At 38.8% G+C, this 15,346-nt stretch overlaps 1 protein-coding gene across 1 annotated transcript in view; it reads right to left on the bottom strand.

The window, feature by feature from the left end:
• Nucleotides 1–15,346, bottom strand: part of ZBBX (zinc finger B-box domain containing) — a gene marked incomplete at its 3' end in the record, with an annotated part of 103,003 nt that overhangs the window by 32,089 nt on the left and 55,568 nt on the right. Inside the window, exons 7-9 of the mRNA XM_008053286.2 lie at nt 14,597–14,755; nt 11,775–11,946; nt 4,272–4,392 (exon numbers count right to left, since the gene is read on the bottom strand). Coding sequence (XP_008051477.1) covers nt 4,272–4,392; nt 11,775–11,946; nt 14,597–14,755 — 452 coding nt within the window. The remainder of the gene's footprint in view (nt 1–4,271; nt 4,393–11,774; nt 11,947–14,596; nt 14,756–15,346) is intronic.

Below are 15,346 nucleotides of genomic sequence, written 5' to 3' on the forward strand. Positions count from 1 at the left end.
GGTAGTCTATGGTCATGTGTGTTTTCCTAGTATATCTATAAGATGAATGTAGAATTTGTATGTATTATTTAGCTTTATGTGAGCTTGACATCTTACATACAAAATTTAATTAAAGGATAGATTAAAATATTAAGAGCATATGGTCAAAGACAAACTGGAATCAGGCCATGAGAAACCTCTTCAGCCTGACATGATATCTACTGAACTGAATATCATCGAACACACACACACACGTAAATATACCGTTATTCAAATACTCCTTCTTTATTAAGTGAAAACTTCTCTAGGTTTATGAGTGAAGGTCCTGAACCAGAGACTTATAGAATCTAGATACTGAAGTACAGGAGCTTGTGAGGCCCTATAGATGGTTTGTTCTAAATAGAATATTTTGCAAATGAGAAAACTTAGGCCAAGAGAACTGCCGTGATTTTTCCACCAACAAAAAAGATTATCAGTTAACTAAGTCTAGATTCTAGATGTTTAAACCCCGATACTGATGCTTATTTTGAAAGATCATGCCACATAAATAAAGGATGTAGTGTCTTTTAGAGTAGTATTTATCTCATCCTATTTTCCTCTTTCAACATTTAACAAACATTTATTGAGCACCGACTGATTCTGTCATGTGATGAGGGGTGTTAAATCTGCTCTGTGAATCACTGTGAGGCTATTTGCATCAGAATGGCAAGGGAATTTTTTTGTTTTTTTTGTTTGTTTTTAATCAATATTTTTTATTATGATATTGTGGGGTACAGTTAAGGGTTAGGTATACAAATATGGTTCATTCAGGCACCCTTGTTGATAAGAGGTGTCTCCCTGTCCCCAGACAGATATTTACTACCGTTAATCCCATCTCCCTTACCCTCCCTCCCCATAGTTTCCCACCACTGTCAGTCATTTTCTTATAGTATTACATTGGATGTTCAAGGTCCATTATATGAGTGAGAACATGTGATACTCAGATTTTTGTTTCTGTGAGAGGTCAAGGGAATGTTTTTTAAATGCTGAGGCTCATACCCAGTCTTAAGTAGACACATTTTTAGGTAGGCCTGGGGCATGAGAATCAGAAGCGCAAAAACCGGCCGCAGGTGCTTCTGATGATCAGCTACAATTGGGAATCACACGCAATGAAGAGTGGGGAATCGAAGTTGGAGTATCAGCTAACTTCTACCATCTGCCCTTGAAATGCCCTCAGCCCAAGTCTCCTGCACTCTCTTGTGAAGCATACCCAGATCTGGAAGATCCACCAGAGGCATTGCTCTTAAGATCTATCAACAATTAGGCAGGTGTGGTAGTGCACGCCTGTAGTTCCAGCTACTTGGAAGGCTGAGACAGAAGGATCACTGGAGCCCAGCAGGTCGACGCTGGGGTGGCCATGAATGTGCCACTGCACTCTAGCCTTGGCAACGGAGTGAGACTCCAACTCAAAAAAAAATCTATCAATACTTTCATGTTGTTGTGAATGGCAGGACTTCCTTCTTTTTTAAGAATGGAATAATATTCCATTGCATATATATGTAATATGTGTATTACATATATATGTATCATATATAATACTTTTAATCTATGCATTCATTGATTAATATTTAGGGAATTTCCAATACTTGGAGAACCTTATGTGAAGTGAAATAAGCCAGACACAAAAAGACAAATGCACGATCTCACTGTTATGTGAAAGCTAAAAAAGTCAGACTCAAAAGCAGAGAGTAGAATAGCGATTTCGAGGGGCTGGAGACTGGGGAAATGATAAAATGTTGGACAAAGGGTACAAAGTTACAGTTATGCAAGACAAGTAAGTCCTGGAGATCTAATACACAGAATAACTACAACTAATAATAGATCTTAAGTGTTCTCACCACACACACACATACACAAATATTATGTGAGGTGATGACTGTTAATTAGTTTGACTGTGGTAGTCACTGTATGATGTATATACATATATATATATCAACATCCTATTATATACCTTCAATATAGACAATGTTTACTTGTCAATTGTACCTCAATAAAGTTGGGGAGAAAAATTTATCAACACACGAGTTGGTTGTAGGTGACAGTGACAGGAAACTATGGGAGAGGAAGGGAAGTGGGATTGACAGTAGTCGATATCTGTCTGGGGACGGGGGGGCACACCTCATCAACAAGGGTACCTGCACAATGCATATTTGTATACCTAACCCTTAATTGTACCCCACAATTTTAAAATAAAAAGTATGTTTAAAAAAATAAAATAATAAAATAAAATACTATCCAAATCAGAAACATACAAAAAATACAATACTACTTATATTTATAAGCCTGCCATAAAACACAATAGGCAAAAGTAAAGTCAAAATCACATGGGAAATTTTTCTGAAGCAACTCATCAGAAACCCATCAGAAACTTGTGAATTGCAGATGGATTGCCCTACACTGACATCTATAATTCAGACATAAAGTATTAACTCAAAAAATGATTACCATTAAAAAAATAACCATGTAAGACCTAGTGATCATGGACATATAGTGATCATGGAATTATCTGCTAAGGAAATTGGTCAACATTTAGCATTCATCTTAGCTCAGGACTTGATGTAGCTGTAGTAAAAGCTTCTTATATGTGCCCAAGCTAAAATGACAGCGGTCATTTAGTCACAAAATTATGCCTCTCTTGTTTATGAGAAACCCAACATGATCCAACATAGAACATGACCGCCAAAAAGACTTCGGCATGATTTTCATGTACAATTGCTAATTTAGAAAAAGGCAATTGACAGGTACACCTGAAGTTTTGCACCTGAAGAGCTGTCATGAGCATTATACCTTAAAAAAACATCAACATCCTGTACATTAGTTATGAATGAATCAACTTACAGTTTGGCCAAATGAACCACCACGATGAGATACATCTACACACCTATTAAAATGGCAAGCAAAAGAAAATGAAAAAGCCAAGTCTGGCAAGGATTGGGAGCAACTGGAACGCTCCTTCGTCACTGGAGAGAATGCAAAACGGTACAGAAAAATTTTAGGAAAACACTTTAGGAAACAGTTTGGCAGTTTCTTATGGAGATAAACATGCATTTGCCATATAGCCCAACTATACCAGGCCCAAGTATTTACCCAGATAATTAAAAACCTATATTCAAACAAAAGCTGAATACAGATATTTATTTTAAAAATTCAGTCATCATTGCTCCAAACTGGAAAGCAGCAGGAATGACTGTTGACTCACACAAGAACATGGCTGATTCTTAAATGCATTTTGCAAAATGAAGGACTCAGACTACACGTTGTATGATTTCCTTTATGTGACCTCTGGAAGAAGGCAAATGTGTAAGGATGGAAACTAGAGGAGTGGCTGTTATGGGTTGAGGAAGGGAGGAGGAGAAATGGGAAATACAAGGAAATGTCTGTGGTTTTGCCTGGTGGGCTGTGGTGGACACCAACTCCATGTGTCGGTAAAAGTCCATTGAATTGTATACTGTAAGTTGACTATTCAAACTGTAAAAATCAATCAGGATAGGGGCAGAATCCAAGGAGCGGGGCAGCCACCCTACAGGAGGTGGGAGAGAGTTGGGCACTACAGCCAGGTCACATTGGGAAATGGGGTTTTGACTGTTTATTGTAGGCTAAAGAGGAAAGCACTGCGCACACACTGTGCTCTCAGTGGAACGTTCTTCCAGCATTTTGCTCCTCCACATGAGACCAGAGACCAGCCTCATCCATACCAGCATTACCTGGAAACTATCAGAAATTCAGGAATGCAGAACCTCATGCCTCACTTCAGACCTACTAAAAGAGAATCTGTATTTTGCCACGATCTCTAGGTGACTGGATCTGATGATGGAGTCTTTGAATATAGCATATTTAATTACTGTGAATAAAATTATAATATTAAAGGCCTAATTAAAAGTAGATTTTTTAAATTGTGGCCTCAAATGTTGATGCGAATGTAAAAATCTGACAGCAATATCTTTTCAAAGTAATCTTTCCTTGATCACATTATTTGTGTTGTTATTCTTCAATTCTGGTGTTGGTGCCTCTTCCCCACACACACATTTCCATTTCCCAAGGCAGACTCTAAATTAATGATGCATCACATACATAAATAGAATTAAAATTCTTACTAGAACAGAAGCTTCACAGGGATCTAATACTGCTTTAAAATTACTTAAGCAAATAGGAAACATACATATAAAATTGCTACAGAAAGGTAGACCACACATGAAAAAAACATAAATAACTTTTATCTTTCCTAGTAATAGTATTAAAAATTCAGAGAATACCTCCTGTGTTTTTTAAGCCACAATTTTTCCATATAGGATAGACTGTCTTCTTTAAACTCAATATTAAGTGGTTCTCTCCAGATTTTCAGGTAAGTCTGAACTTCACATTCTTCCAATGAGTCTGTAAAGGTAAACAAAATATGCATCATTAATATAACCAAATATATACATTGCCACATCGTCTCTCAGAGAGAGTCCTGCACTATTTCCTGGGGGAGGGAATGTTGACATCATGAGGTTTCTGTGAAAACCCAAGAGACAGGGTTCAGGGAGCTTTCAAACAGTGGAACACTGTAGTGTGGTGCCCAGGACGGGCAGGGAAGCTCCCCATACCTCACCCCACACATCTCTCTTCATCGGTATCCTCTGCAATATCCTTCATAGCAAACTAATAAACATAAGCAAGTGTTTCCCTAAGTTCTTGGAGCTGGTATCACAAATCAGTAAAATGTAAAAGGGGGTCATGGGTGTCCCAACCCAACGTCGGTCAGTCAGGCGTTCTGGAGTCCTGGACTTGTGACCGGTGTCCAGAGGGAGGCAGCCTTGTGGATCCGAGCCCCCAGTCTGTGAGATCTGACACTGACTCCAGGTCACAGTGATGAAATTGAACTGGAGAACACCCAGCTGGTGTCCTCCACTGGTGTTGAAGGGAAAGCCCAAGTTTGTTCACAGAAGTCTTCTGTGTTAGTGATTGTTGTTTTGTGGGAGCAGAGGAAAAATACCAGCTGGAGGGATGTTTCCTAAAATAACTTTATCAGTTTTCTTCAGCAACCCCTTGAAATAAAATAATCTTACAATTCACAAGCAACTAATTTTTAAATGAAAATGATAAATACAAACAGATCCATTGTGCATTCCATAAACATAAATGTATGTAAAGGCATCACACACAAACATAAAATATTGTAGCCACAACAATAGCATTTACACAATATGAGAAACAGAAAATAATTCAGAAGGACACCTGGAGGAGAAAGGAATTTACATCTATGTGGCAATTTACCTGCAGATGCTTAAGATATTTTTGGAGCACTACTAAATTAAAAGCACTGCTCAGAGATAAATAGTGAAGATATCTGAGGAAAAAGTGTAAAATTCGGGATGGCCAGTACCCTGCCCTCTCAGATATCATCCCTCCCTCCAAACTGAATATTGTAGGGGGAAAAAATATACAAAAAGAAAGGGAAGTAGTCAAGATGGAAAAAGGCATTTTTATAAACTCTGAAACTAGACATTGTCCCAGCCTCATACTGTTGACTTTTATGAGTTGCCTCCAGAAAAGCCATCTAAAGTAACGGCTGTGAAAGAGGCCGTGTGAGCAGCGCTGACAGCACATGTAGAGAATGCAAACCTGCAAAACCGTATGTGGCACACCCAGGAGAGGAAGGGAATACCTCAACCTCTCTCTCCTCACCCTCCAAGTCTTATCAGTGTCTCCAGTTAGGCAAAGTCTACCAGAAGCCAGAGAGTGAGTCTCTAGAGGTCGACCTCTGGGGACACAGAGTAGGGTGGGACTGGCAGAGAAGGGATCTGGAGGACAAACAGAATGACCAACCTAATTTACATATTTTCCATCTAAGCCTCCATTTCCTCCCCCCCACACATTTTTTTAGTCTTATGCATGAAACATAAAGATAACACCAAGTTCTACAGTGTATGATAGGGAGGTTTCAACTGTTGATGCTCCAAACTGAACCCTAAACTAAAATTTTCGGCATCACTAAAACTCTCCACATGAGGTAGCGGGGAAAAGCAGGAGGGAAAAAAAACCAATTACCCAACATAAAACAGTGCTGCTAGGGTCTCCACTTTTGCAGCTGGTTTTAAAGTCAAGTTGATGTGATTATCATAGCTTCCTTTCTCCATCACTTATCCCAAGTCCAACTTCATCTCGGTTGGCACCTTGGCAGGTTATTGTGTTTTGTTTTCTTTTTGTTATTAAACTGGTGAGGTGACCTAAATCTTCATTCCCAAAAAATGCAAGACCACAGAAGCCCTCTATTCCATGGATTGCCAGTTTCCTTTCAAGTATTATTATTGGATATAGAAAGACTATTGCATGTCCCAGTGACTCTCTGGGTTCCAGACACAGGCTGTCTTTTCTTGACTGCACAGCATGATCCACTGTTCTTTCATAATTGTGCTCAGTCAAGACAGCATGTATAGTGATCCTTCCTGACTGGGTTCAGGGATCATAAGACCTAAAAGACCCTGGACCAGGCACAGTGGCTTACGCCTGCAATTCCAATGCTTTGGGAGACCAAGGTGGGAGGACTGCTTGAGCCCAGGAGTTCAAGACCAGTCTTGAGGGCAGCTTGAGATCAGCCTGGGCAACACATAGAGACACAGTGTCTTTAAAAATAAAATAAAACAAATAGCCAGTGTGATTGCGTGCACCTGTAGTTTCAGCTACTTGGTGAAGCCTAAGGTGGGAGGATTGCTTGAGTTCAGGAGTTTGAGGCTAAAGTGAACTATGATTGTACCACTCCAGTCTGGGTCACAGAAAAAGTCCCTGTTTCGAAAAAGACTGGGAAGTAGTCTCAGCTTCCAACTTACCAGAAACATGACTGGGGTTTCACAGAATATACAGCACCCTGGGAAAGAGTAACCAAACTCATGAGATACTGTCTCCACACAGAAACACACTGACCTTTCAGTGGACCAATTCATGAAACCATCAAGTCACAATTTTGAAGCTGGTGTGACTTCCTTTGAAGTCAGGCAGCTCAGTTACATTGAAGCATATCTCTCTCCAGTCATCTTCAAGACACAGAGGAATGTCACACCACCCTTTCTAAGAATTCTGGTGCTTCATGTCTTGGTGATAAGAGTGTCTTCTGCCAACAACAAGCAGGCAGAGAACCAAATAAGAAGCACAATTCCATTCACAATAGCCACAAAAAAATGAAATACCTTGGTATCTTCTAACCACAGAAGTGAAAGACCTTTACAATGAAAACTACAAAACACAGCTCAATCAAATGAAAAAAATATTCCATGCTCATGGATAGGAAGAATCAACATTGTTAATATGGCCATCCTACCCAAAGCAATCCACAGATTCAATGCAATACCCATAAAATTACCAACAGTATTCCTCTCGGACCTGGAAATGACAATATAGAAATTCATATGGAAACATAAATGACCACAAATAGCCAAAACAATCTTTAGCAAAAGAAACAAAGCAGGAGGTATCACACTTCCAGATTTTAAACTTTACTATAAGGCTACAATAATCAAAACAGCCTGGTATTGGTACAAGAACAGGTATATAGACCAGTGAAACAGGATAGAGAATACAGAAGCAAAACCTCAATTCCTCAACCAACTCATCTTCGACAAAGCCTCCACCAACAACCACTAGGGAGAGAAGAACCTATTCAGTAAAGGGTGCGGGGAAAACTGGCTGACCACTCTCAGAAGATTAAAACAGGACCCCTATCTATCACCACACATAAAAATCAACTCTAAATGGATCAAAGACCTAAACGTGAAACCTCAAACTATAAGAACCTTAGAAAATGCAGAAGACACCCTTATGGAAATTGGAACTGGCAACCAACTCCTGATCAAAACCCCAAGCACCCATGTCATAAAAGATAGGATAGACTAGTGGGAACTCATCAAACTGAAAAGCTTCTTCGAAGCAAAAGAAGCCATCAAGAGAGCAGGGAGACAGCCCACAGAATGGGAAGAAATATTTGCCAACTATATATCTGACAAAGGCCTAACATCCAGGATCTACAAGGAACTCAAATGTGCTGAGCTCGTAGCAACTTGAACGGATTTAGAGTCTGCTGTACTCAGTGATCTATCACAGAAACAAAGAACAGTACCACATGTTCTCACCCACAAGTGGACTCTGAATATTTACCATAATACTATAAGAAAGGGATTGGCAGTAGTGGGATACTGCCAGGGTGGGTGTGGGGTGTGGGGTTACAACATCAATAAGGGTACCTGATCTCAAACCAGGCAAAGTGGGGACCAAAGGAAGGCCTAAACTTTTCCTGTATGATGACCACTTGTACACCTAATCCTGAATTTGACCCCATGTCTTTAAATTTTAAAAAACTGTTTATAAACAAAAACCTAGTATGCCAGTACTATTGGATATAATTCAGGAGCTTAGGTGTATTGAGGATATGATTTGGGGGTTTTGGTTTTCAGAAGCACATAGGATCTTGACTTTGGTTCCATATAGAAGAGAGTTTTGGAAGCAAATACTGCAAATTTACCAGCCTGATGCCCAGAGGTAAACCCTACCTCATTCCCTGTTAAGAAAAGGGATGGGCTTCTAAGCCTTTGTTTTTAGTGTAAGTGGTTACTTGGCCAGTATTTAATAAATCACACTCCATATGACAAATTTTGTGAGACAATAAACACTGGTGCTTTTGGTGTTAATTTTTTTAAGTTCTGGGACAATTGAGGTAATTGAGAGAGCCAACATTAGAAAGGGTTAATGCATTCTGCCTTACCATTGCAGGTGAGACACTTTCTCATCCCTGTATAGCTGCATTAAATTCAAAGTTGCATTTCATGAGCTAGGATTTCCCTTTTTCATCTGAATAGAGAATGAACAATTTTGATGTCTTTTATGATAAATAAGATAAAAGTGTAATGAAGGGTTTTACAATGGGTTATTATTTCTGCAATCAATGCCCAAGACCTTGCAAATGCTTTTTTTTCTTTGAGTTGGAGTCTCATCTTGTCACCCAGGCGGGAGTGCAGTGGCATACTCAAGGCCACCCCAGCACTGACTTGCTGGGCTTCGGCGATCCTTCTGCCTCAGCCTTCATAGTAGCTGGAACGACAGGTGCACATGACCACACCTGGCTAATTTTTGAATTTCTCTTGTAGAGACAGGCTGGTCTCGAACCCGCAGGCTCAGGCAATCCACTCACCTTGGCCTCTCAAAGCGCTGGGATTACAGGCTGAGCCACCAAGCCCGGCCCCCACAAGTGCTTTTGTTTTCTTAGAGCAACAGTAGCAATTAGCATAATATTTAGGGACTTTGGACTAAAGGCAAAAGAACAGAAGGAAACCTTGATAGTTTGAAAGTACTATGCGTGTGTGTGTGTGTGAGAGAGTTGTTTTGAAAGAAATACATTTTTAATATTCAAAAAAAAAGAACGTCTTCTGGTTTCTCACAGAAAGAATAGTGGAAGGACGGTTGAGTAGGGTTCACACAATCCATTGCCACGTTCCTATCTCCCAGAGGTTTTCTGACACGCTACAAGTATCAGGGGAGTCCAAATGTCTCAACCTCATAAACCTCATAACATCAAGTCCAGGCGTCATTGAGCCAGTCTGGCAGCTTGTTAACGCCATTCCTGAAGTGCTTGAAACAGCACACGAAGACCCAAATCCTGTGTGAGTACATCAATATGGATAAATTCAACCTGATCTGATCTTGGTATGCTCAGCCTGGTCTAATCTTGTATTTTTTACTTCTTAATCTGTCATTCTTGAAATTCTTTCCTCTACTTGCTTTCCAGACTCGTGTGACGTAGACTGCAGGTCCCACAAGAGGCAGAGACTGCTCTGCACATCTCTTGCCCCACCCCATGGATGTACTCAGTATTTGCTGGCAGAACCATTCGGAAAGGAATGTTGTATACTGCAAAAACTCAAAACCTTGCCTGTACCCAAATATTGGAAAAAAAAATATATATATTGACAAAAATAGCCAATAGTTATTTCACAAATGACGGTGAAACCTAGTTGAAATGATAATAACATATTGTCTCCAAACTTTCTGAAGTTAAAGAACTAGAAAATGTGGGAGAAAAGTCATCTCACACACTACCAGTGAGGGTAGAACTGACACAGTAATCTTTTCAGGAGAAAAATTATTAATATTTATCAAAGATTTATATAACAAACCATCATTGAGACATGTCTATATTTAGAAATGTATTTTGGAGGTAACTGTATAAGTGCACAAATAGCTAAGATGGCTCTCATAACTTCTTTGTAATACTGGGAACTAGAAATAAAATACCCATCAATAAGAGTTTAATTGAATCATGCCATATAAAATACTATGCAATAGTTGCAAATGATGACTATATCTGCATTTAGACTCAAGTTGTCCTTGACAGACTCTCCGTAAAAATGAAAGCTAACTAATTGCAAAATTGAGTGTCGTCTCACTTTTGCTCTGGTCTGTGTGTACATGTGTGTGGGTCTACGACTGTGTTTATGAAAAAACATGGAATAAAATGTTAGCATTGGTAATTTCTGGATGATAAAATTAGACTACTTTCATTTTCTTCTTGGTAACCTTGTGTTATAACCAAATTTTTTAAATAATAATTACTTTTATCTTATAGTTATTTTCATTATGTAAAACAAATTTTAAGAATTATTTTGGATTTCTGATCTGGTGATATCTCAACTCAGTATTGGTATTATTTTATATAGCATGACTTTCAAAGTAGACAATTAAAAGGGTATTTTTATAGAGAATTGAAAAGTTTAAAAAAACCATAAAATATGAAATTACAAATATAAAGCACATAAAATAACATAGTGAGAAATGAGATACATTCTAAGGTACACACTACTAAGAAGAGCGTATACAAATAAAATCTTGAAAATATCAGTGAAATTGATGTATCATGAACAAATGTAGGAAAAATATCTGAGTATGAGAACATTTAGTAAAAAAACCAATTATAATTGGAAAGACGGTATATGATACTTTGAGACTAGAAATTACACTATGTAAGAAAAATAGTCAAGAGAATTCCTTCACTGGAAAAGAATGAAATACAAATAGTAAAACTGGCAAGTAAGATACATGATTGAAATTTATTATCTAACATTTTATATTCAATGAAAAGCCACTGGAAGACTCTACAAGATTCCGTGTAATAAAATCAATAAATTGAATACTTTAAAAACATATGATTTTCCTCAAGAGATACTAGTAAACTTAAAGCAAAGACAGTGTACACTTCAGTCATCCAGATCTTTGCCGTCTAGAATATGGAAATCATCCAAGGACAAATAAAAACAAAAAATTAAAGAAAAGCAATTAAAACACAAACCAACTCTCTCCCTGAAGTTTGCAGTGATCCTTGAAATCATACTTTTCAAAACACATATTGCAGAAAGTCTTTACGTCTTTGTCTCACAGATCCTCTTGTTGTATGTGTTGTGGTTACTACTCAAAAAAGGAATTATCTGGACAAAAATGCCCTGCTAGGAGAAGGAGCGCTGAGAGAATCCAAGCATTCATTCACTGCCAGTCTGAATTTACATAGAAAACGATGCGAATGCCCCAAAGCCAAGTTCCCATTTCTGGGGCCTATAAGTTTTAAACTACTCACCAGTGATCCAACAGTGCACAGTTCTTTGAAGATTTGATACAAACCACTGTCCCACTGATTAGAGTTTTTGAACACTGCATTTGTATTCACAGAGAATGGAGATACATACTATAACTAAGATCAGCATTATTTTATAGCACTGATGTGATAAAAATAGCCATACCTGGTTTTGCTTCACGTGAATCATGTTTCTCATTGTTCCTGTGACTTCCAGTTCCCCCCTGACTTGACCCTTCCTGAAAGGCCGGGGCAGACACCTCGGCATTGAGTGACCCTTCACACAAGAGTCTGTCTCTTGGTTTTGCACATTCTGCTCTTTTTGTTGTAATTTCTACCTAAACCAATGAAAAAAGCTGTGTGAGCATGCTTTATTCAATGTTCTGGATCATAAAATACAGATAGAACCTATTATTAGTCATTATAAATCAGGCATTTTTAAAAAACTCAGCATAGAATGTTTAAGTTATATGCTTTACTGGTTTTATAAAATTCTATTGGCAATTATAAATGATCTCTTCAGAAATTATGAAAATGAGAGCCTGTGGAACTGATGACTTGTCATTTCCTCCAATATCTTCCTACAAAGCTGCAATAGCCTTGTGTCCAATCTCCCTATTCCCTGCCCTCCTGCTCCCTGCAAACTTCCCACATCAGAACAGTAAATCTGATTATGTCCCTCCCTTGCTCAAATCCCTCTGTTGATGCTTTGTGAAACCCCAAGTTCCTACCAGAACTTACAAGGCCCCAAATGACCTTGAACTTCCTTGACTTTTATTTCACCTCCCACCATCCCCTCTCCATTCCCCCTGCCCCAGCTAAACTCACACCCCCTTGCAGTTCCTAGAGCCCCTCAAACACATTCCCTCCTTTTTAAAAATTTATTTATTTATTATAAAGATGTGGGGTACAATTCAGGGTTAGGTATACAAACATTGATCATGCAGGCACCCTTGTTGATGAGGTATGCCCCTCCCTCCCCTAGCAGTTACCTCCTTAAGGCCTCATGCCAGCTACACCCAGTGCCTGGCATGAGCCCTCTCCAATCTTCACATGGCCAATGCCCCTCATTTCATTCAGTATCTGCTGAAACATCACCTACCCCTTTCCCCTGTTTTATAATCCCCTATCTGTTTTATTTTTCTCCCCATCATGTACCTCCCTGTGGATGAATTCTAATGTTTGCTTACTGTCTGCCTCTCCCCATTAGAACATAATGAGATCAGGGACTTTTGCTTTTTTCCTCAGTGCCAAGAGCAGTGCTGGGCCAGAGTAGTTGTGCATTACAAGTGAGTGGGATGAATGAACTCGTCCATCAGTGCATGTGAAACACTGCATGTCTCTTAGCTCAGGAAGGGGGAAGAGAAATTTGGTACACAATATAAATCTAGTCTGAACACACGGAAGAAAATAAGGGTAGGATTTGGAAGTTATCCAGCGAATCAGAGAAAACAACTATATTAGGAAACTCAAGCAAAACAAAACCTAAATCAATGGCTGAATTATCAAATATGGACTGCCTACACTGGCCAGATTCCTGAAAATCACACTTATGCTTTAGACACAGGAGTAGAAATCTCTGTTTTTCTACTTTTGTGTCTACTCTGCTTTTCTACTCTATTCCCTAACTGAAAAATAAACAGGTAGATTGTTAGAATATGACCGAGAATATGTTGTTAAAGATGTGCACAAAAATTTTAGATAGAAGCAAAAAGCACCTGAAGACTCATCAGATGCTAGACACTGTGCTAGCTGTTGGCCAGAGAAACACAAGTTAAGAAGTTCCCAACAGAAATAGGTGCAAGGAGCAAGTCTAGCTCAAGGGAAGTGATGTCTGAACTGTGTCTTGAAAGGTAATACGAGAATTCCATAAGCAAAAAGTATCCGGGGCAGTATTCCGAAAAGACGAGGCGATGTGTGCCAAGATGTGGCACAAATGGCACCCTGCTAAGAAGCTGTAAGTAGTCTGTGTGGTTACAGCAAGAGTAAAGGGTGAACAAACACCAAGGGACAGACGGCGAAGTGTCCGGCCCACCAGACACAGGAACTTAGACTTAAACACACGGGAACGCAAGATCACCAAGAAGCCTCACGCAGTGTGGAAGTCATAGACAGATACTGGATTTTTTAAAAATTAAAATATTACAATCATTTGGTTCTGTTGACCAACACTACAAGTATATAATTATCTTACTAGAATTTCAGGATTTTATCCTATCAGCATACCATACATATGCAACACAATATTTTTCATAATTTTATTTTGTGGTTTAGTCTGTAGTGCAAGATTGAAACGGCATAAATGTTGATCAGTAGAAAACGGATTATAGAAAGTCTTCTTGCATGCAATCAGTGAAGTATTTTCCAGTTACTAAATAGGATGAGAAGGTTGTAGAATTCACTCACATGGATATAAAAACTGCATCGCTAAGGGTAGACAGCATGTGTGCAGGCAGTGTGTAAAATACCTTAATGTTTGTAAAAAAACAAATTCATCCACACAAGACTAGAAGCACTGACACTTCTAAAAGGGGAGAGAATGAGATGTACTTTCCATTTCTAAATCTTTTGTTCTTTAAGAAAAATTATAAAAGCTAGTTTTAAATAACTATGAATTTCCTGTCATTTAAAGTTCTTGGCAAGGTCCTATATTTTTAGCCTCTCTGAATGAAGTCCCAACTAATATAAAATTTTTATATTGCAAAGTGTTTTTTGCAATGTTTTCCTCAAATATGTATTCAATTCCTGACATGGTGAAAATGCCCAGAAAATTGTATGATCCAAAGAGCATTCATCAAAAAGACCAGTATTCAGTGGAATTGGAGCAACTCCTTGAAAATATTTTTATAGTCAAGATGCATTCGGTTAATAAAAAGCAAATCCATGTGAAACAACAATGTGATAAAATAATCTGCAAATTCTGCAGCACTGGCTAAGGGTAGTAACGACACTCGCCATGGTCGCAAATGTTAGAAAATATCCATCTACCTCAGAGCTGCTCCCCTGCAGAAGTCGAGATTTGGGTTGATGCTGACTTTCACCAGGCTCTTCCGCAGAATTAGTCTCTCTTTTGGGTTCATCTGGAGTGACTTGCTTTATAAACTGATGCGCCACATCCAACACACCAGATAATACTTGAGATCTTGCCTATTTAAAAAGAAATGAAAACTGAACAGAGTCTGATATATCAGCCTAAATAATTTATATACATATCATATTTTCATTATTTGATGACTCCTAAAATTAAATCACTTTTAATATTTAAACAGACAAATTTATATTTGTGTCAACCAATGTAAGAATGACAGCTGCCATCTACTGAGGGAAACAGTTTGGGCTCACATGAGCCTAACCATTTAAAACAACTCTCTTTATCTGTTTTAAGGATAAAGAAACAAGTTCAGAGAGTGTAGATAACTTGCCCTTGTCCCCCAGGGTAAGGAAGTGACCCAGGCATGTGCCGTTCTCGTGGCCTGTGGGCTTTCCCCTACAGACAGACATGCTACCTTGTGGCTAACCTGGTGGGAGCCTGAGTAAGTGGTGATGAGTATTCCTTGGCAATAAAACATCTTTAGAAAGAATTCACTGTCCAAAAGTGCACACCAGGAAGTGCCCCAATCTGCAGTTCCTTAGTAAACCCTGAGTTGTCCTCTTTTCATACTTTTGCTCATAAGGTTCTCCTACCAGGAAGACATCCCTCTTCCACCAATATTCACTGGCAGAACTTACGTCTATGTC

The sequence above is a fragment of the Carlito syrichta genome, unplaced genomic scaffold, assembly GCF_000164805.1.
Source record: "Carlito syrichta isolate Samal-C Ts95f unplaced genomic scaffold, Tarsius_syrichta-2.0.1 Scaffold74005, whole genome shotgun sequence".
In the NCBI taxonomy this organism is placed as follows: Eukaryota; Metazoa; Chordata; class Mammalia; order Primates; family Tarsiidae; genus Carlito; species Carlito syrichta.